Source organism: Panulirus ornatus, chromosome 22 (assembly GCF_036320965.1).
Source record: "Panulirus ornatus isolate Po-2019 chromosome 22, ASM3632096v1, whole genome shotgun sequence".
Classification (NCBI taxonomy): Eukaryota; Metazoa; Arthropoda; class Malacostraca; order Decapoda; family Palinuridae; genus Panulirus; species Panulirus ornatus.
Window position 1 is genome coordinate 18,205,701 of NC_092245.1, and position 23,212 is coordinate 18,228,912.

The window sequence follows — 23,212 nt, forward strand, 5'->3', positions numbered from 1 at the left end:
ATATTGTTCTTGTTATCAACCTTTTACCGGTGTTAATGGCGCTGATATTGCTGCAATTCACCTTACTGCCAGAGCTTCAAGGTACGACCATCACTCTACCCCTTTCCCTCCTTACTCTTGATAAACCTTACCATAATGACACTGCTTCCGTTACCACATTCATCACTGATACATAACTAAATCAATCGTGGGGAAAGATAGAAAAGCAAGAGGATCCGTGAGATATGCCTGGATACGAACCACTGATCTCTATAACTTTCACAACAGGCCTCTCTAGCAGCGCCAATCTAACGATGACGAACAACAAAGTGGCGGAGCTCCCAGAGGCCTCATGGGCACACATCTTCCAGCAACTACAGCCTTCTGGGATGATCGACCTCGCAGGTGAGTGTCGGAAACGTTTCTTCCCTGGTAAGAGAATGTCCAGTATCCATTGGCTTGGAAACGGGTGTCCCGTACATCTGTTAGATGGAGGCTGAGTGTCAAATAAATCTAATGTCTAACAAGTAGGCGCCACGTGTGTTTGTTAGTTGGTAGGTGAAGGCCAGCTCGATTACTGGGCAACAGTTAGTGTGTATCATCATTATAGTAAACTGTCGTGTGGCGTCGTTTGCTGCACGATGAGTGGTTTCCTTGACTGCTTGTTGAGGGACGAATGTGTCATGTTGTATCACAGGCTACTTAGTATCATTTGCTGTCCAGTACGTGCGGAGGAGGGTGTCACCTTGCTCCGTAAAAACTCCACCAAAGTTCGCTATCTGGAGCAGCAGGTGCAAAGTTCTCTCAGCGATGAGCGTCAGCGGGGCGACAAGCTTGGGGAGGTGCGACCCACCGCGCCCCTCCAGCCACTCCCCGAGCCTATACCACGAGGACGTCTCCGTCAGCACTACACCCACCGAGCCTAATATGATAAGCCATTCCTAACATTCAGAGATCAAGAGCTTTTGATGTAACACAAAGTGTGTGCTTTCTTGTTTCAGCAGAAGTAACTGAGAATTTTTGAGAACTCTGCTAAGACTCAACGCTTGAACAGTTCTCCAAGAGGTAACTTAAATTTCTCCTCTGTCTACCTCGACATTTTGTATGACTTGTCGTTTTATACAAAGAATTAACTTGAGAAATAGAGAGAGAGAGAGAGAGAGAGAGAGAGAGAGAGAGAGAGAGAGAGAGAGAGAGAGAGAGAGAGAGAGAGAGAGAGAGAGAGAGAGAAGTTGTGGATGGGTTGGGCCATAATCTTTGCTGACTGAAGACACTGGTTACTTTTACTTGTGCTTGATACCTAACTGCTTCTCGGTGTCGTTGCCTTAGGTTTCCACTCGCTCGCTCATAACTGCAAACCGGTAGTCAGTCTGGCCAACAGCGAGTGCCAAGGTCCTCTCCCAGGGTTGGCGTGACAGTTCGTGGCAAGCGCAAGAACATCTTTTTAAACTTGTAGGTGGTCGTGACGACGTGTTCCTCACACACACACATTACGCAAGGACGTAGAGACCAAGTCCCTTCCTTGGAGGAGTGAAGTCGACCGATAGATGTAGATTATGGTCACTCTACCACACAAACAGATCACATGCGTGTAAATCGGAGACGTTTTCTCTCTTCCAGCTTTTTTAGGGACTTTTAGTGAATATGTTTCGTCCGCAGGTAACCCACTGACGTGCGGGTGTGACATGGCGTGGGTTATGTTGGAGACCAACGATTTGTATCGCCCTCTACTCACCGACACCACCAAGTGCGTCACTGGTGAGGTGGTCATCTTTCTCGAGCTGTCCTTCTTCTGTACCCAGTGTCCAGGCTACACCTGCCCATCCTCTATACCCAAGTGAGAGGTGATCGTCTGCGCTAACCGTCAAGACTTACTCTCTCTCTCTCTCTCTCTCTCTCTCTCTCTCTCTCTCTCTCTCTCTCTCTCTCTCTCCCTCATAAACGCACACACAACACACACACAAACACACACACACACACACACACACACACACACACGCACACTTCTTCCAGCTAAATGTGAAATTTCAATCAATACTACATTGATTGCATATATATAAAAACACCAATAAACTTTTATGTTATAGTTTGTATTTACTTAATGTCAGAGAGAACTACTGAGTGATCGACTTATGTATAACTTAAGACTACGATTGAAATGGTAATAAAGTAAGAGGTTTTAAGTAAAGTTTACTTCAGTACCCCATATATATATATATATATATATATATATATATATATATATATATATATATATATATATATATATATATATATATATATATATATATATATATATATATATATATATATATATATATATATATATATATTCTTTCTTTTAAACTATTCGCCATTTCCCGCGTTAGCGAGGTAGCGTTTAAGAACAGAGGACTGGGCCTTTGTGGAATATCCTCACCTGGCCCCCCTCTGTTCCTTCTTTTGGAAAATTAAAAAAAAAAACGAGAGGGGAGGATTTCCAGCCTCCCGCTCCCTCCCCTTTTAGTCGCCTTCTACGACACGCAGGGAATACGTGGGAAGCACTCTTAATCCCCCATCCCCAGGGATATATATATATATATATATATATATATATATATATATATATATATATATATATATATATATATATATATATTGTACTTTGTCGCTGCCTCCCACGTTAGCGAGATAGCGCAAGGAAACAGACGAAAGAATGGCTCAACCCACCCACATGCTCATGTATATACATAAACGCCCACACACGCACATATACATACCTATACATTTCAATGTATACATCCATATACATACAGACATATACATATATACACATGTACATATCATACTTGCTGCCTTCATCCATTCCCGTCGCCACGGTAATATATATATATATATATATATATATATATATATATATATATATATATATATATATATATATATATATATATATATATATATATATATATATATATATATATATATATATATATATATATCAATGGTTATCAAAGCATCTTAGCAATGCTCAAGGACAAATCTCTTCATGTATTGAATAGTTTAAATTTTCTTAACAAAGTTAGAAACATTAATTTGCTTGATCATAAATGCATCAGTTTCCTTGTGAATTCCCATTTCACTAAAGTACCCATTAATGAAACCAACACACATCTAAGGAGGGTACTACCCGATCCCAGCCTTGACTGGCCCATAATAACTTTCACTGACATAATTGAGCTTCGTTTTTCTGTGTTCTTCTAATAAAGTTTCCCAGGATGATGAAGGTAATTTCTATAGACACAGAAATTAGGTTTTGCCATGGGAAACCCTCTTAGTCCAATTCTTAGTAATCCTTCATACATTCATTTCTTCCTAATTTATATATCATTTGACCTTTCATCCGAGAAGGTCATGTTTAGGGCAGTAACACAGCACTTGGAAAAAGAAGGATAAGCTAACTCTCATTTGTAAGTAGTCAACTATACAGTAAAGTAGCAACCTGCCTGTAAAGTGTCCAAATACATAATAAGTCTAGTTAAGTGGAGTAAGTTTAATTGTCCCAAGACTGTAAGATGTTTGAGCTTTTTTTAGAAGTCGCGATTTATACAACACATCCAAACCTAGACGAAAGTTGTATCTCATTTGTCATGTCGCCATGAGAGGCACGACACTTTGAGAGGCATGACACCATGAGAGGCATAGCACCATGAGAGGCATGACACAATGAAAGGCATGACACTTTGAGAGGCATGGCACCATGAGAGGCATGGCACCATAACAGGTACGACAATTTGAGAGGCATGACACCATGAGAGGCATAGCACCATGAGAGGCATGACACAATGAAAGGCATGACACTTTGAGAGGCATGGCACCATGAGAGGCATGGCACCATAACAGGTACGACAATTTGAGAGGCATGACACCATGAGAGGCATGACACCATGAGAGGCATGACACCATGAGAGGCATGAGAGGCACTAGAGAGAGCCGCTGTACCACAAAATCCACGGCACCATCCGTGCCAGGATGTCATCATCAAAGTTAAGTGCACACCAGCCAACGTTCATGATCGCATGACAGTTGAGTGGGTGGCTGGTTGGTTGGATGGCTGGTTAAATCGGCTGCTTGTCTTACTGGCTGGCATGCTAAGCGCTTGACTGGCTGACCCAGTAGATGGTTGGTTGGCTGGCTGGTCCCCTTGGTTGACTGACTGCAATGTCCACTTAATGACTGACAAGTTAGCTAATTTGCTCTCTCCTCTCTGAGTTCGAAGCTCCATGAAACGTACCGAACATTGATTTCGTTTTGCACTTCATAAATCTGAATGTATTTCGTAACAAATGAGCAACTTAGAGAATGATATCTGTAGAGGATGATGACAAACATTAATCATTAGTTAGCATTGTCGCTTGCGAACAAACACCTGCAAGGAAATATTTGAAACGAATTTAGGGATTTCTTTTTCTCTGGGCATTAGTATGTTGGTAAGCCATATTTTGACATGTCTCCTTCTTACCATGAGACGTGGCACCATCAGGTTGGCGATGGGAAGGAGCAGCAGCAGCAACAGCAGCGGCAGCGGCAGCTAGTGCCAGGGCACAGCGTGGCTGAGGTCGAAGGTTGGCCCTCCACCATCATCATGTCACCACTATTACCATCATAGGTTCCTCAATCGTCCTTTGACGACTCCCAGGTCTACGCCCTCTGTAGTTCGTCTTCTTCATAAGTAGTTCCTCATGGTAACGTGTGGGACAGAATGACCTCGAGGTTAAGGGCTTGTATCTACAGGTCAGGTGGCTGGAACAGAGAGGTTCAGTTAAAAGGGGACAAAGAAGTATGGAGGCGGCTATGATGTCTCCAAGAGCTGAATGGGAACGCCACGCAGCTGCTGGGTTGGAGGGGAGGGTTACGTCCAGAGCGAACATCAGTTTGCTGGATGATATTTCTCTTCGTCTTTTCGCCTTCCATGGCCCATGCAAAACGATGAGAGAGGTAGTAGTGAAAAAGATGAATACCCCTTTGTGACACTCTCTACAGACCCATGTTTTAATGTACGTATGTCGCACCGAATATCAAAATAATTCCTCAAACAGGACCCACAGAATGACATGATGAGTATCCAAGACCAGATTAACAATCAATGAACTACTATTGTCAAGTCATTACAATGCCATGAAGGTCATCATGCTACCTACCAGGTCAGAAGAATGCCCGCTGGGTCATCAGAGCACACCACTCGGGGTCATCATAGTTCTAAGTCAAGTCGTCGGAGTACCCAGTCACCATGATACCCACCAGGTTCATGCCGTCCCTCTCAGCTCAAACGTGCTTACTGTGACACCATTTTACCCGCCAGGCCCGCCTTCCCCCTCAAAAGCTCACACCGCAACATCATGTAGTCAGTAGGTCTCCACTGAACTGATCAGATCACTAAAGTACTAGTTAAATAACGATCCTAAAGCTTCTTAAACAATCATGGCTCCACCTACAATAGCGTATTTTCTAATTCTATTTGTGTTACATATAAAGATTCACATTGGAGTAGGACTTTGCTAATGTTAACGGAATTATAAGCACGGGCGCCACATGGTCCCGTCACCACCCTGGCAAGATAATAAACACTCGAGTGTGGGAACCTGAGGTTCGGTGTGAATACTACAAGTGTAGCTTCTTCTGATGATATGATCGTTCGGGGAAGGAGGCGTCAGTCATGCTATGCTTAAAAGAGCCACCTCCCTCCCTGCCTGTCGAAGTACTTCGAGACCTTACGACAAAGTACTGGAGGACTTCAGTACTGGAAACACAGATGAGGAGGTATCAAGGAGACGTAAACGATCCAACCCTTCGTAGAGTGCAGGCCTAGTGACCTGCTCGATGGGTCAGGCTTAGGCTTCGATGAACGTCCCTCCCTCCCGACTGAAGTTGTCTCTTGTATGTTAGACACCCTCAGAAAAGTTGTCTTCTCCCGACCTCTTTCATATCCTGATGCTGTACAGTGAAGACAAAGTGATACTGCTGTACGTCACTGACTATTAACACCAGACACATGTGGCAGTAGTTTACCTGAGTGAGGAAGTCCTCTTGTCTTCCGTGGCCCCATCCTCGTCCACTGCCCAGGTGATAAGGCCACCTTGGCTATAAGGGTAGCCGCAGATCACGCCAAGCCACCCGCCTGCCTGCTGCACTCCGAGAAACAGTCGAATTAAAATGGTGTTAAAGTTCCCGGTATTGGTCGTCCTGGTCGGCCTTAGTGCCGGCCCGCTGACCTCTGGTGGCCTCACCGATAGCCTCATCCGAGACGACAGACCACAGCCCCAGGACTGGCCCCGCCCCAAGGCCGAAGACAGACCACAGCTCCATGACTGGCCCCGCCCGAAGGCTGACGACAGGCCACAGGCCCAGGAATGGCCTTGCCCTATGGCTTCCGACATCCAGCCATGTGTGTGCTTTACTGATATGTACATGCGGCCACATCTTGACTGCACTGGGGTCGAAACAGACGAACAGTTACAAAATGCTTTAGAAGCAACCTTTCCTATCTCCAACTTTCTAGAATTTAAAATCGACCGAGACCCCGATCATTGCTGTAGTGGACTGACTACCCTCAAGCCTGACATCTTTGGTGGCTTAACATTTGAGGCCATCATCATACGTGGCACATACCTTACATCAGTGCACGACCAGACCTTCGCTCAGTCTCACTCGACGCTCAAGCACCTGGACTTAGCAAACAATGAACTGCAAGACTTTCCGTTTGTGACGATCCCATTGTACCGAGAGCTTCAGAGTTTCAGTATAGAGAATAACAACTTCCTTAACCTTCCACGCATCCAGTCGACGTCTCTGGAGGTTCTTCGCCTCAGTGGCAACAGAAACTTGGCATTTGACGAGTCTGTGTCTCTCGTTGTGCCATCATTGCGCGAGATTTACCTGTCACGAATCAACCTCCAAACTCTTGTGCCTGGCATCTTCTCAGAATTGGAGAATCTGACGGTAATAGACCTCGGGGAGAATGAACTCGAAGAAGTCGACAACTTTGCCATTGCTACAAAGGGACAATCTTTGGCGTCCGTGAACCTAAACTACAACCGGATTGTCAGAGTTCGTCATGACGCAGTGCATGGTAAGTAGCAAGATAAGATCCAAAAACAAAACAAAAAAATTTTTGACATTTGATTATTACTTCCACACGAGAGAGTGCATTACAGTCCCTGAATACCGTAACAGCTGTCACTAACCGCTACAAACATTGCTGTGGTCAACTTAGCTCTTGTTAATGTTATCGTCATTGGCATTACTACATCAGTATTACTGTCTCTCCTAGCATGCCTCAAAAATCACATATCATACCTACTGCTAGTTACAATGAAAGCATTACGTTGCTCTTGATAGCACAGATGATGGTAGCGTAATCAGTCTACCTACAAAATTCACATACCCATACCATTTGTGTGTTTGCTATACGCTAACATCTCAGTAACTTTTACTCCGTAACATATGCCTTCATTATGAGACTCAACATGCATAGTGTCTCTGATGAAGGGTGCAAGCGATTGCATCACTATAGCTATAAAAGACATGAAGGAAGAGATACCTTTAAATAACTGGGCACGACCCATTCCTCTCATTCTTCCACAACAGGACTCATCAGCCAAGCAACAGTGACGATGACGAACAACAATGTGGAGGAGCTTCCTGAGGAGTCGTGGAAACATATCTTCGATCAGTTGGTTCCTTCTGGCTCGATTGATTTGGCAGGTGAGTCTCCGGAACGGCACATTGACCTGAGTATGAATGTTTGGTATTTGTTTCGGCTAATATATGGATGTATGTCTGGTAGGGTGATGTTTAAGATTGACTTAGGAGGACATTTGTTTTAGTGTCTGTTGAGTCACTCTGGCGTGTATGTATTTTGCGGTGCCTGAGCATTGCCCAAATACCAATATAGTGCCATCGTATGAAGGTAAGGAGGAACCAAACGGAATGTTGGAGTTACAGAGGTATAGTTTACTGGGCGTTGCTGGTAAGAAGTGCGAGAAAGGGGTGAATGAGAGGGTGGTAGCATACAAAAAGCATCCGACTGGGGGGGGGGAACAACGTGGATTCAGAAGAGGAAAAAAGATGTGTGGCTCAAATGTTTGCTTTGGAGAATTTGTGTAACAAATACTTTCTATAGAAAAAGGATTTCTATGTGGCTTTTATATGGATCTGCAGAAAGCATATGATAGGGTTGACCAAGATGCTTTGAGGAGGAGGAGGAGAATACACGGTGTGGGTGGAAAGCAACTAAAACGGTGAGGAGTTTTCATGAAGAGAAGAACGCGTGTGTCCGAGTAAGAAGAGAGGAGGATGAGTGGTTCCAGGAGAAGGTGGGTCTGCAGTAGGGATGCGTGATGTCAGCGTGGATGATTGACCTCTTTATAGATAGGGCGATGAGGGTGATGAATGTAAGGGTCTTGGAGAGAGAGGGTCATCTCTGCAGCCTGTCGGATGGAGGGGGAGGTGAGTCGGTTTCTGTTTGCTTACGCGGTGCTAGTGGCAGATTCGAGTGAAAATCTGCACTAGAGCCTGGATTCTGAATTGGGGAAAGTGAGTAAAAGAAGGAAATTGAGGGTAGACGTGGATAATCTTACAGTTGTTATATCAAGCAATGGAGAGAGACAGATTGGTTGCAGTGTGAGTTTGCATGGAAAGAAACTGGAGGAAGTGAAGTATTTCAGAAAACTGGGAGTGGATATGGCAGAGGATAGAGCCGTGGGAGCTGAAGTAAGTCATAGATGGGTGAGGGAGCTAAGGTGTACTGAGGAGTGTGTAGGAGGAAAGGTCACTATGTGTGAGGGCAAAGAAGGGTATGTTTGATGGCATAATAGGACCGACGGTGTTGTATGGTTGCGAAATATGGGCCCTAGATAAAAAGAAAATGGTACGGAGGAAAGTGGATGTATTGCAAATAAAATATTTGAGGACAACATACGGTGTGAGCAGGGATGGTCGAATAAAAAAATTACAATGCAAGAGAGAGGTGTAGTGGTAAGAAGAGCGCCCATGAGAGAGCTAAAGAGAGCGCGATGAAATGGTTCGGTCAAACGGAGATGAGTGAAGAGAGGAAAACTAAGGGAGTAAAGATGTCGGAAGTGGCGGGAACAAAGAGAAAGGGGAAACGAGGAGAAAGTGGAAGGTTGGAGTGAATGATGAATCGTTTGGAGGAGGCCTGTATATGCAGGAAAGTGTAAGACGGGCTATGGCTAATGCATCATTCTCAGTGATAATGTACGATTCAGACGGTGATGATCTTACTGACGTCAAAGCTCCATGACATACAGAGGATTGCCAAAGAAGGGAAGCCACCAAAGCAATACAGCATCAAACTGATCCAGTTCTATTCCAGACACTAAGCAAGGTTCTACACGTCATGGTAACACCTTGTAAGCTCAGTATTTGAGATCCAATCGCCTCAGCGAAGGATATCACCCCTCTTGGGCCACTCCATCCCCGACATGGAAACGTTGTCTAAGCCACATCACCATCGGAAAAGTTACACTATGTAGGCCACTGTATGATTACGGTGATATCACCATCAAAGCCAAGGCGCCTCAATAGACAACAGTCGCAATTCTCACGGCACCAATGATAGGGAGAATATCTCGTTCATGGGAAGATTTCAGATGTCTCGTGTGGGGTCACTCTTGCTTACCCAAGCCTCGCCTTACTCGATGACAGATAAAGACTAGCTCAGAACAACTTTCATGTCCATTTAAAGCATGAAAATACCCAATTTCTAGCTCGTGTTTGCAAGGACAAACCATCACTGATCTGGAGTTCTCTGGAATGATTCTAAACAGTAAGTTCTGCTTTGAAAGACTTGTATTCTCCCCTAAGATATGGGCGCTACTAAGCTGGCGAAGCAGCAGCAGCAGCAGCAGCAAATGCCAGGGCTCAGCGGGGTTTAAAATCCAAGGCAAAACGTCCTTCAGATCACCCCATAGACAGAGTCCCCACGATGTCACAATAGTACTCATTGGGTCAGCACATGACTCACCACAATACCCGTTGGGTCACTGAGGTATCCATCAAGTCATCACATTATTGGGCGGGGTCACTAAGTGTCCACCAGGTCAACATAATGCTCACCAGGTCACCTCAATACCTACCAGGTCACCACCGTATGTGCAGGGGGTCACCTTGCCTCGTAACAGCCCCCCCCCCCCCAAAGTTCGCTATCTGGAGCAGCAGGTGCAAATTTCTCCCAGCGATGAGCGTCAGCGGGGCGACAAGCTTGGGGAGGTGCGACCCACCGCGCCCCTCCAGCCACTCCTCCAGCCTCTACCACGAGGACGTCTCCGTCATCTCGTCTCCTGCAGTATTCAGTGTGCCTTCACTAGAAATTAGTGATAACATTTTCTTTTTTTTTCTCTCTCTTTATCTGTGAAGTGCTTGTTACACTCTCAATTCAGTATAACGCGCTAGTGAAATCAACGTGAAACCTAATCAATACGAGAAAATCCAACAAACACATGTATTAGATTTAGGCCTTTTGTTAATATATAGCCTGTGGCATTTATCATTCCCTTTTGATAGTTAGATATGCTTATCAAGTATATAAATATGTATATAGATGAGCACACAATATATGCATACATATATATAAATATATCCACCATTTCCCCGCTACTGGAAGTAACCCAACCTTATAGTTACAGAAGATCCTGGCAAAGGGACACCATAGCAATGAAGAGGATATAGACCATTTGCAAAATTAAAGGGGACTAACCAAAGGTGTTGCTTCGTTGGCAGGTAATCCTCTGACCTGTGGCTGTGACATTGCCTGGATCGTGTTGGAAGCCGACGATCTCTACCGCCCGCTCATCACACACACCACCAAGTGCGTCTCCGGGGAAATCCTCATCTTCCTCAACCCGTCCTTCTTCTGCTTGTATTGTCCAGGTTACGACTGCATCGCCAAGAACCTATGAATCGACACACTCGAGGCACTGAGAGGACCACATCTTCTGGATGTTATTCTTTCTTCGGTCCATTTTACTTTGCATTGACGTGATGAGCTGGATGGCCACTATCTGGAAAATTCTCCTTATTTAATGGTGTTTCTCAATCCGTACCTGGAAATTTAGACGTTCGTCATATGAAGAGTAAGGAGAGACAAGTCTTGTGTCTCCCACTTTACTCAGTAATCACATCCAGGAGAGCAATTCCTATCTATTCCCTTCATCATCAACAAGGTCCAGCACCCCATTATCATTTCTAAGTATAATGATACATAAATACTCTGGAAATGTGATAAGTCTTGATGGTTGGTAAGTGAAATATGGTAATTCTTTACGAGTATAATGTCTCAGAATTCTTTATAAGTTTGAAAGTAAAACTGGTGAAGAAAAAAAATCATTCACTGCTTTTCATTGTAGTCAAACCACCACTTTGAAAATTCCTGTATCAAAAAAGCCATTGTTTACTTCGATCAGCTGATAGTCCACCTAATCTGTCAGCTGTGAGGTTTATGTGCATGGATAATGTTTTGAATGCAAGACTTTCAACTTAATTGCCTCGCGTAATTCACTTACTTTCCCCTCATGAAATTAGAACATTTAAACAACGTGTGTGCTACTGCAAGAGAAATGATGAATAGTGTACCAAAGACATGGACAGATATGTCCATTAATACGCTGTGTGGTTCTTGATGGCGACTTCTTGGAGTGTACCAGCCTTGGGTACATGAATGTGACCTTTGACCTGGGCCTAAAGATTCAGGGCAAAGGTCACGCGACTATGCCCAAGGATTATAGCTTCTTGCTAAAGGGCCGTATCGTCGTACTTAAGGGATTAATGTATGGTCGTCCTCAGTATTAGAAGAAGAAATGGCCTAAGTAGGGATTAAGAGAAAGAAAATGGAAGAGAAATGAAGAGCAATTACGTAGTCAATATAAAGAAAATGGACTGCATTTCAGGACAAGGAGGGAACTGCCCTCCCTCAAGGAGGGCTAAGGACTCCGCTTCGTGACGTGAAGGGCAAATGGGTCGTGTTTCAAGACAAGGAGGGAAAATGAAACCGCCTCCAACTCATGGAGAGAATATCAACTTTCTCCCACAATATGGAGGGAAATAGACTCTCCCAGGTCAAGGAAGGAGGGGGAGGGAAGGAAAAAAGCCAAGGGGTTTAATTCAGATAGCTTGAGTTCAATGACGTCATGCTGAAGAAGACGAATCTTAAGACTGTAATTATTATCAGTTACGATTTCAGACGTCAAATAAATGCTCCAGTCAGGCTGAGTCTACAGATAATACTGTAAAGTTAAACATTTCACAAGAGATGAATTGATTTGCGAAACCTTACACGTCCTTACGTAACCGTACCCTGTCTACATCAGGCTCAGCGAAGCGAACTTAATTACATTACGTTAAGAAGTTTTTCTTTTCCACCATTTTCTGTAGTTAATTGATATCCTGTCAAGCTCCGAGGCTAGAGGTAAGACATGAAAGACTTCAGGTAACTACCATCGTCTTAACTAAACTTAACAGCATTGCTCTATATATTTCCTGATCTACAGCTATGGCGAAATACTAAAAGGGTAAAAGTGAGTTAGACATACCGGACTAGAATCAGGTGAACCTGTAAGATTCTTAATGACGCTGACTGAAGCTTCATATCCAAAGGTCCCGTATGGTCTTGAAGTAGACGCGTTTCCCATGAAAGAAGGGCGTTACAGGATTCATGGAAGAAGACATATAAGAGAACTCCTCCATAAAGGGATAGAAGAAGGTGTGAATCGGGATGGACGAGGAAAAGTTTTAGATACTGTGTTGGTTGATTTCTACCTCGTGTGTGTGTGTGTGTGTGTTTTTTTTTGGTGGTGGTTAGGCGTGGAAGGAGGAGCCACGTCAGGTCACGTTTTGCTAAGTTATTTTTTTCCATGAGACGTGGCATTGCCAGGCTGGGGATGGGAAGCAGCAGCAGCAGCAGCCAAAGCATAGCGAAGCTAAAGTCCAAGATTAGCCCTCCTCCTGCCACCCATCCACCACCATCAAGAACACGTTATCCTCAACCCTCCACCCACAGCATTCTGGCCTCTGTGTCTTGGTCACGAGTCGTTCATCGTGGCAACGTGCAGGGTTCCAGCCTAAATGTCATCGAGGACGAGGTCTTGTACCTGCAAGTCACAGGTGGCTGTGCTAATGAGGTTAACTTCAAAGAAGAAAAAAGTGAGGAGACGTTAGTGCTCCTTCCAAGAGCTGAATGGGAACTCCCTCAGCTGCTGGGTCGGGAGTGAAGTCCTCGCCAAGAACGTGTGTATTGATAAGTCTGTCTCAGTCTCCCTCCGCGAAAGGGGTAGCATTTTGTTTTTGTTTTGCATCTTCGCTTTTTTTTTATATATATATATATATTCTTTCCAACAATCAGCACCTAAACCTGACCTTTGACTTGAGTCGTTAGAGATAGGCCACCGCAGTGTCCATCTGGTCACCACAATATCTAGCAAGGTCAGCAAATGCCCACTAGGTCACCACAGTACCCACGAGGTCACCGCAATACCTCCACCAGGTCACCACCGTACGTGCAGGGGGTCACCTTGCCTCGTAATAGCCCCCCCCAACAACTCCCAAAGTTTGCTATCTGGAGCAGCAGCAGGTGCAAATGTTTCCCAGCGATGAGCGTCAGTTGCGACAAGCGTGGGAGAGGCGACCCAACGCGCCTCGCCAGCCACTCCCGTCGGTGTCCATACAGATCTATCGCTGGCGCCCTCAGCACACTGCTCCAAGATATCAGAAATTCAATGCTTTTTCCATTCCTGCCGTGTGTTTTCCGGAGGCATTATCATATCGTACATCAGAAACATGATGTACCAAGCTGATTGGATGACACTTTCCGGCCAAGAACTTTTCCTAGATAAGATTATTCGTATTAGTTGTATTCTGTTTATCTCACCTGCAAACTCGGGCCTAAGGACTTTACTCCTTTCATGTCGTTTCTGACATTCCTACATTTATTTATGCACACTGATACATGATGGGGAATAGCTCACTGCTGTCACTCCATGATAGGCAGCACTGAGAAGGCGAGAGGAAGGGAATGATGAAAAAGAAATCTTGGTTTTACAATTGGTGAACAGTTTATGGTTATACTTCTGGCAGAAGCCGACGTCCAGGTACTGAGTATTAGGAGAGTCATTATACAACAGGTGTGTACCCTTTGTTTCAGCTGAGCCACGAGTGAAGTGGTTTTTCGTTATAGAGTGTTGTCTTGATAACTGTAGGAATAACTGTTACAGTCTTGACTGTCTTGGCTCAGAGGGACGATAAACCGGTAGGAGATTTGTGGCTGGGAACGTGATAGCGAAAATCTAAAGTGCTCAGAGTGACTTCTTTATTTCTATCATTCTAATTCCACTCAGCGGAAGGTGAATGTTCTCTCAGCCCGGGCTTTGATATGATGCCTTTGGCCATCTCCTTGCTGAGAACTGATGGCCCCTCGTCTGTGTTTTGGTCTTAAGATTCTTTACGCTATTTCAGCTGATGTCGATGACTATGTATACTGTGTCGTCTGGCAGAGCCAGTGTCGTCTTTGAAGTCCTAGGTCTTTCAGGAGGAGTAGGTGTACAGTCCTCTTTATCTAGAATTTGTGCTACATAGAGATAAGACCGAATCTGTCCATAAGGATCTTTTTCTCAAACTGTTACTGAAGATCTTCAGTCGAGGTGTAATGAAGATCGGTATGACTATACGCGCAAGATCATTGTGATATTCATTCTAAAAAACAGGAAGGCTGTAATGAGTATTCGTTTTTCAAAAGCCTCTATGAAATATTGCCCAAAATAGTGATCAAAGCGTTGAGAGCAAAATGTTGTGTTTACCCTTCAGCGGCCTGGAGATAAAGAGGTCTAGTTTTGTTACTTATGGTATGGACACATAAAGTCGTTTCGGAAGACTTTGAATATGGGTTTGAACCTCAAACATATCCATTACCACATCTATGATGGTGATGCGCACGACTGCTTATCACGACTATCTGTAGTGAACTATGAGACTCCCTCCTTGCTGGCGGAGGGGTCTGGGTGAGGATACTTCCTGTGAACAGAACCAGATTGGAAAATTGATCTTTATTCTGTAAACTGCCGTTGTTTGAGAGGATTCGTCCCGCTCTAGTGTCCCGTGAGAGAAGGGAGAGAGAGAGAGAGAGAGAGAGAGAGAGAGAGAGAGAGAGAGAGAGAGAGAGAGAGAGAGGCTGTGCGCATACAGAAAAAAAAAAGGGAGCAAATCATCTAGTAGGAGTGTTTGCTTTGCACATATTATGGTTTTGTCGCAATGAATGAGAATGTTCACTCAGTGACATGAGTCCACATTCTTTGCACGAGAGTGCGTCTGCAGGTCTTTGTGGTCTACTCTGGCCCCACCCTCGTCCACTGCCCAGGTGATAAGGCCACCTTGGCTATAAGGGTAGCCGCAGATCACGCCAAGCCACCCGCCTGCCTGCTGCACTCCGAGAAACAGTCGAATTAAAATGGTGTTAAAGTTCCCGGTATTGGTCGTCCTGGTCGGCCTTGGTGCCGGCCCGCTGACCTCTGGTGGCCTCACCGATAGCCTCACCCGAGACGACAGACCACAGCCCCAGGACTGGCCCCGCCCCAAGGCCGAAGACAGACCACAGCTCCATGACTGGCCCCGCCCCAAGGCCGACGACAGACCACAGGCCCAGGAATGGCCTTGCCCCACGGCTGCAGATATCTTGCCCTGTGTGTGCTCCGTTGACGCTTATTTCAACATGAAGATTGACTGCTCCACGGCTGAAACTTGTGAACAGCTGCTAAGCGCTTTTGACACCGAGTTCCCCTTCACGCACTTTCAGGAGCTCAAGATCGATCCTGATCCCAGTGACTGGCATGGTTCCCTCACCACCCTTGATCCTAACACCTTCGGCGTCTTAACTTTTGAACGCGTTATAATCCGAAGCACACAGCTCACCTCACTGCATCCCCAGACCTTCGCTAACTCGCTGGCGACGCTCAAATATCTGAACCTCGCGAACAACAAGATAAATGACTTCCCATTTGAGACTGTCCCGTTATATTCGGCGCTTCACACGCTGACATTAGAAGAAAACTATTTAGCAAATCTTCCACCTTTCGAATCCGCCTCTCTGGAAGTTCTCAGTGTGAGTGGCAATAGGAAAATGACTTTTAATGACACTGTGTTCCACGCAACGCCATCTTTGCGAGAAATTTACATGGACAGGTTGCTCCTCCAGAATCTCATGCCTGGCTTTCTTCTGAACCTGGAGAACCTGACGGTTATCAGCTTGGAGGAGAATCGCCTTACTGAACTTGGCGAGCTGACCATCGCCACTGAGAGAGAGTCCCTGGCATCCGTGAACCTCAACTATAACCAGATATCATACTTATATCCCAGCGCTCTACAAGGTGAGCAGTAAGACACTTCAGACGTATTTATATCATATATACATATATATATATATATATATATATATATATATATATATATATATATATATATATATATATATATATATATATACATATATATATATATATATATATATATATATATATATATATATATATATATATATATATATATATATATATATATATATATATGTTGGGGATGAGAGAGCTTGGGAAGTGAGTCAGTTGTTGTTCGCTGATGATACAGCGCTGGTGGCTGATTCATGTGAGAAACTGCAGAAGCTGGTGACTGAGTTTGGTAAAGTGTGTGAAAGAAGAAAGTTAAGAGTAAATTTGAATAAGAGCAAGGTTATGAGGTACAGTAGGGTTGAGGGTCAAGTCAATTGGGAGGTGAGTTTGAATGGAGAAAAACTGGAGGAAGTGAAGTGTTTTAGATATCTGGGAGTGGATCTGGCAGCGGATGGAACCATGGAAGCGGAAGTGGATCATAGGGTGGGGGAGGGGGCGAAAATCCTGGGAGCCTTGAAGAATGTGTGGAAGTCGAGAACATTATCTCGGAAAGCAAAAATGGGTATGTTTGAAGGAATAGTGGTTCCAACAATGTTGTATGGTTGCGAGACGTGGGCTATGGATAGAGTTGTGCGCAGGAGGATGGATGTGCTGGAGATGAGATGTTTGAGGACAATGTGTGGTGTGAGGTGGTTTGATCGAGTAAGTAACGTAAGGGTAAGAGAGATGTGTGGAAATAAAAAGAACGTGGTTGAGAGAGCAGAAGAGGGTGTTTTGAAATGGTTTGGGCACATGGAGAGAATGAGTGAGGAAAGATTGGCCAAGAGGATATATGTGTCGGAGGTGGAGGGAACGAGGAGAAGTGGGAGACCAAATTGGAGGTGGAAAGATGGAGTGAAAAAGATTTTGTGTGATCGGGGCCTGAACATGCAGGAGGGTGAAAGGAGGGCAAGGAATAGAGTGAATTGGATCGATGTGGTATACCGGGGTTGACGTGCTGTCAGTGGATTGAATCAGGGCATGTGAAGCGTCTGGGGTAAACCATGGAAAGCTGTGTAGGTATGTATATTTGCGTGTGTGGACGTATGTATATACATGTGTATGGGGGGGGCCATTTCTTTCGTCTGTTTCCTTGCGCTACCTCGCAAACGCGGGAGACAGCGACAAAGCAAAAAAAAAATAAATATATATATATATATATATATATATATATATATATATATATATATATATATATATATATATATATATATATATATATATATATGAAGGTGATTCGTAGGTGTTAACACGCAGCAAATAATCCAACAATAGTTGTTGCTAATTCAACTACCGACAGTGGAAGCTAAATACCTTTATTTCTTGTTATCGTCACCGTTGACGTCATTAGCATTACCCCTGTTAATATATACAATGTCCTGACAAAAGTAACTTACATCTACGAGGTTAATGTTTATAACAAATATAACACTGTTAATCTAACACTCCTGTTGATGGCACTGTTAATGCCATGAAATTCATTGCAAGAAACAGAATCCTTCTCCACCTTCACTCTAATCCATCCTACTTTCCTCTCCTATCCTATATCAACTATCCACTTTTCACGCAAGGCATGTTAGCCAATAGTTACTTTCTTATTCATAGTCATACAAAGGACTCCATGATCACCCTCAGCATTAATACAATGAGTGATTGATTACATACGTAACAGCAGCACAAAAAATGAACGTAAATCATCCATACAAATATCCAGGAATCCCTTTTGACCTCATACTTCCACAACAGGTCTGGCCAGGAACGCAGAGCTGACGATGAGGAGCAACTTCGTGAAGACACTCGATCAAGAGACTTGGAACGACATCTTCGATCAGGTGCTGCCTTCAGGAGTGATCGATCTAGCAGGTGAGTGTCTGGTGTAGCCATCGTTGGTCAGCTGGCGTGTGTTGGACACGTTCATTGACTGGTCTCCTGGCTTTTAGGTCATGAACACCAGAGCATCATGAAGTCCATTCCAGCATTTGAGGTTCCATCACCATGAAAACTACCACATCTCCATCAAAAGCACCCCGACCATGAATGATTATATATCATCAAAGCCACTTCATTGCCGAGGGCATCATCCAAACTACATCATCGTCAGAACCATTATGCCATCAGTGGCACATTACGATCAACCCAAGTCTTCTCAAAGAATCTCCCATTCCATACTATTGATATCCTGTGTCATGGTGATGCTTTACTAGCAAAGAGACTCTCATTTTCCAAAGTAAAAAAAAGAGAAAATTCAATGGAGCTTCTTGAAACAGGCCTAAATTCTTTGAGAATATCCCATTGGCGTCATGTTCTGAAATGCGAAATTTTTCCCATAAAACGTGGCACCCTCAGGTTTGCCTGTCGGTGGGAACGAACAGCAGTCAGCACCAGGGCACAGCATGGCTGAGGTCCAAGGCTGACTGACCCCTTCATCATGCCACCACCACCACCATAGGTAACACGTTTCCCTCAACCTTCCGATGACAACCCCAGGATCCTGGCGTCTCTGAAACCGACTCGTTCACTAGTTCACAATGGTAGGGTGTAGGACGCTAGCCGAAGCAACCCCGAAAGAAAGAGAGAGACAGAGAGACAGAGAAAGAGGAGGTCAGCTGGCTGTGCTGATACGTTGCTGAGAGAAAGAGGACGAAGACGATGAAGATAATGTGTTCCAAGAAGTGAATGGGAACGACCACAGCTGCTGCCCCAGCGGCGGTGTGCTCGCCACATGGAACAATTTGGTGTGTGCGCATGACCAGTGAGCACGACAGAGGAGCTGGATGTCATCTCTCCGGGTACTTGTGCAATCTTTTCACGCATTTCAAGCAAAAATGGATAACGCGGCACAGACAATACGCACATAAAGCAAGCTATCTATCATAATAAGAGAGGAAGTTTGTTCGAATTAGCCACATCCAGGTCACCACTATGTCCACCAGGTTACCACAGTACCCACGAGGTCACTGCAATACCCCCCACCAGGTCACCACCGTACGTGCAGGGGGTCACCTTGCCTCGTAATAGCCCCCCCCAACAACCCCCAAAGTTTGCTATCTGGAGCAGCAGCAGGTGCAAATCTCTCCCAGCGATGAGCGTCAGTGGCGACAAGCGTGGGAGAGGCGACCCAACGCGCCCCACCAGCCACTCCCGTCGGTGTCCATACAGATCTATCGCTGGCGCCCTCAGCACACTGCTCCAAGATATCAGAAATTCAATGCTTTTTCCATTCCTGCCGTGTATCACTTCTCTGTCTTTCTACCCCGTCTAAGATTACTCAAAATAAACCATTACTTACGTAAAAGACTCAGTATTTACGTACCATATCAATGTATTATATGTTTTTTCTCTCATCTACCTCTCTTTTTTTTCGTCTAGATTTAGGAATTCGAGTGATTCGTAGTGATTTTTTATAGATTAACATTTGTGGGATAGCATGTTGTACTTACTATTTTGTTAGTCATATGGTGTTCGAACCCAGACTGCACAGACATGTCAGTACGCCTCTTCAATGTACAGGATTTTGATGGTTTATTTCCGTAAAGTCCTTTCTATAATGAGCATAATTTTTTCCAAGATGCTGAGCTAAACTCTTCTAGGCAACATGTGTCATTCAGTGGGGAGAACTGATCAAGTTTATAGGTCTTATAAAAGCATTGTTGACATCCATTTCCAGTCTTGGAATCACGATGAAAAATTCCTGTAGTACCTTTAACCCATACTTGGCCTCTGTAGACCATACTTATAGTAACTAGATCATTAAGATGTATGACTGTAGGAACTATTTTCTTATTAATATACATATAATAATTACCTTTCAGTCTAACCAATCTCATTACACCAGCCACAATGAACGGACGAAGGAGGAGTCTAACAGTTTGTGTTGCCTCGCTTTCAGACAACCCACTGACGTGTGAGTGTGACATAGCTTGGATCATGCTGGAGGAGAATGACATCTACCGTCCGCTCATCACCAAGACAACCACCTGCAGCGGTGGGGAAAGTGTCATCTACCTGGACCCACACTACTTCTGTAGCCACTGTGAAGGTTACAATTGTACCTCTGTGTCCCAGTGAACGCACACACCACCTGGTGCCTGGCGGCTTTCATGATCCTCATACTAATCATTTCGTTATTTAGTATTGTAAGTGTAGATGAAATGATCAGATGGAGGCTTTCACTTGGGTAAACTTCTTTTGATTATGGACTGATGACCTTATTATCCACGCGTATCTCTGTTTTGAAGAGATGAATAAATTAATAGTGAAAAAAGGTCTAATAGATAATAGAGAATTTCATTCTGCATATCTTAAGATAATTCAACAGGCACACACGATCAACTTACATATTCTACTGTAGCATTTATAAATATGGTAATTCATCTTTTTTCTTAGGTAAACTTTTGAAAGTGTGTGGTTGTGGATGTGTGCGTGGTCGTGTAAGCTGATTGGCGCGCGCTCGAAGGGCCGCTCTGTACAAACTTTTTTGTCACAAGAATGTTCTAACTTCTGTATACAATCTGCATTTACAGTGTCTCACTGTAGCTCGTTCCATTCATCCAGAGCTCTGATACCATTAGCAGTACTTCATTCCATTGTTGAAGTACTGCTATGATGGTGTTCTAACTTCCCATTGCACTTCTTACGTACCTGTATGGGTCGAGACCCTTCAGTCACCCACATATGTCTTTACCAAGTTTCATTGCTTTCCAGGGGTTTCTCTCTCTCTCTCTCTCTCTCTCTCTCTCTCTCTCTCTCTCTCTCTCTCTCTCTCTCTCTCTCTCTCTCTCTCTCTCTCTCTCTCTCTCTCTCACACATTTTTCTAGCCTCTCTTCCTCTCCTTATCACCAGCGGCCCTCCGCTTTCTAATCTCTTCGATATAGATTCCACAGATTCTTCTATAACAGCCATTTAAATTCTGACTATGCAACTCATATTTTGTGCCTCCCTCAAGGCCCTAAAAAAAAAGAAAAGTTTGAACTGTGTAGTTTTCATGGTTGCTCCTCTCTAAGTGCCTCTGGTACTTCCTCATTATCCTCACTCACCACTTAGTGAAATTTCAGCACTGCACGACAATAGGTGCATCACCTTTGATATTTCCCATTTCTATGTTGGTTCGTGTAAAGAGAAGACCTACGCCACTGATTAGCCTTTTCATCCCATATGACTATAGTGTACTCAGTGACATGGTGATAGGGGATATTTTTCTATGTATTTTCTCAGATTTTTCAATCTCCATGACTCTCCGTGTCCATAAAAATCTAAGCCTTCAAATTCTCGATCCTTTTAGATTACAATCCTCAATTGTCAAATCTTTATCATCTCTGATAATTACGTGTGTCTACGTCTCCCTCATCATCATGGCTTTATTTCTTACTTCTGTTAGACATGTGATCTGGTTCGGTAAAAATTCATTGCAGAACGGAACATAAAAAAGCACTCCTCTGCAAGTTTATTCTATGGTTAATATTCTTATCATATATTGTTTGGACGGATCATCCACCAGCAGTTCCTGAAACGGATCATCTACCAGCAGTTCCTAAAACTTTAAGTTGTCCCTAGTTTATAAAAGCCATCCTTTCCTTTTAGCTTTGTTCTTTTTTTTTTGTCATTTCTTGCTATCACGTATTCCTCTGGTAAGATCCCATTTACATCATCTCTCTGTGAAAAGTTCAAGTCCCACTCTACTCCAGCAGTGTCTACATAGTTTGGCTTCCTGAACCATGCCTTTAAACTCCTGGTTGCACCATTTTCCAATAGTCCATCATGAACTCGTACACATGACTTTGTAGTGATATCAGTCATCCTGTGATGAAGGCGAAGCTGATGTGTTAACTACCTTTAACCTTTAATGACCCTCCCATCTCTTTGCCTTCTGACTCTGTTCCATTATTTCTCTCTCACTCTTCCTTTGGTCTGTTTCCTCTGATAAACACCTCACTGAATATTTCATTCACTCTCAGTAGGTTTCACGGCCTCAATCGTCCCCCCTTATGTCTTATCTGTGTCTACCTTACTCTCTTCGTTGTTGTCAGAAACTGCTCTCACCATGGCTATAGCCTTTGATAAAGTTTTATACCCCATTTACTCTTCTTCTTTTTTTTCCCTTGACTCTTCTTTCTTACATTGTACCTACCTCCCGCTTCACCCACTGTCTCAGATCTGGTTTAACCCACTCGTCCCGCTTCACCCACTCTCAGTTCCGGTTTAACCCACTCGTCAGCTAAGTCCTTCAACAGTAACGCATCCCTCCATTCATATGTGTGTGTCTATGGCTCCTTCTTAAGGTCTTCATTATCATCTTAAAAGCAGCGGTCTTAAACACTCTGCACCTTACTGAACCTGCTACCATATATTTCACATGTTTCCCTGTCTTGTCTAGGCCACCAGCATGCGTGTATGTGTGTGTATGTTCGCACGTCAGTGTCCATGTCTGTTCATGCGTGCCTTTGTGTATGTATACCTCATTGGGATTGCTATTTGTGGTGACTTCTTGTGTATTACGGGTAGCGTGTTTCACAATTACGTTGCGTGCGTAACTGTGTGTTTGTGTACGAAAGAACAATGTGTTCTTTATGCGTATTGTGTGAGTGTGTTTTATTTGCTTGCGTAACCGTATTTTGTTACTAATGGCGACATTTCTTTGTGTCGCTACGCTCGAACTATGATATGCGATATTGTGTCTTATGGTCACTGGATATCATACGCGGGCGGCAATCATTTTCTCTCCTCTGCCTCATTTATCAACATAGTGTCACTATAATAAAGATGAAAAAATT

The 23,212-nt window shown here is 44.0% G+C and overlaps 3 protein-coding genes across 3 annotated transcripts in view; all 3 read left to right on the forward strand.

Annotated features, from left to right (window-relative positions):
• Positions 1 to 2,014, forward strand: part of LOC139756588 (oplophorus-luciferin 2-monooxygenase non-catalytic subunit-like) — a 3,208-nt gene extending 1,194 nt beyond the window's left edge. The window contains exons 2-3 of the mRNA XM_071676219.1: positions 268 to 384; positions 1,639 to 2,014. Of these exons, the coding sequence (XP_071532320.1) occupies positions 268 to 384; positions 1,639 to 1,820 (299 nt within the window). The 3' untranslated portion in view covers positions 1,821 to 2,014. The remainder of the gene's footprint in view (positions 1 to 267; positions 385 to 1,638) is intronic.
• Positions 2,015 to 5,713: 3,699 nt separating this feature from the next.
• On the forward strand, positions 5,714 to 11,364 carry LOC139756589 (oplophorus-luciferin 2-monooxygenase non-catalytic subunit-like). The gene is made up of 3 exons (XM_071676220.1): positions 5,714 to 7,087; positions 7,606 to 7,722; positions 10,759 to 11,364. Exons 1-3 carry the CDS (start codon positions 6,172 to 6,174, stop codon positions 10,935 to 10,937), a joined length of 1,212 nt encoding a protein of 403 aa, XP_071532321.1. The 5' UTR covers positions 5,714 to 6,171; the 3' UTR covers positions 10,938 to 11,364.
• Positions 11,365 to 15,404: 4,040 nt separating this feature from the next.
• LOC139756590 (oplophorus-luciferin 2-monooxygenase non-catalytic subunit-like) lies at positions 15,405 to 23,212 on the forward strand. Its single transcript, XM_071676221.1, has 3 exons — positions 15,405 to 16,388; positions 18,189 to 18,305; positions 20,332 to 23,212. Exons 1-3 carry the CDS (start codon positions 15,473 to 15,475, stop codon positions 20,508 to 20,510), a joined length of 1,212 nt encoding a protein of 403 aa, XP_071532322.1. The 5' UTR covers positions 15,405 to 15,472; the 3' UTR covers positions 20,511 to 23,212.

Coding starts and splice junctions, on each gene's coding strand:
- LOC139756589 (XM_071676220.1), top strand. CDS start 6,172: ATGGTGTTAAAGTTCCCGGTATTGGTCGTCCTGGTCGGCCTTAGTGCC. Junction 7,088..7,605: donor TCGTCATGACGCAGTGCATG/GTAAGTAGCAAG, acceptor CTTCCACAACAG/GACTCATCAGCCAAGCAACA. Junction 7,723..10,758: donor TGGCTCGATTGATTTGGCAG/GTGAGTCTCCGG, acceptor CTTCGTTGGCAG/GTAATCCTCTGACCTGTGGC.
- LOC139756590 (XM_071676221.1), top strand. CDS start 15,473: ATGGTGTTAAAGTTCCCGGTATTGGTCGTCCTGGTCGGCCTTGGTGCC. Junction 16,389..18,188: donor ATATCCCAGCGCTCTACAAG/GTGAGCAGTAAG, acceptor CTTCCACAACAG/GTCTGGCCAGGAACGCAGAG. Junction 18,306..20,331: donor AGGAGTGATCGATCTAGCAG/GTGAGTGTCTGG, acceptor CCTCGCTTTCAG/ACAACCCACTGACGTGTGAG.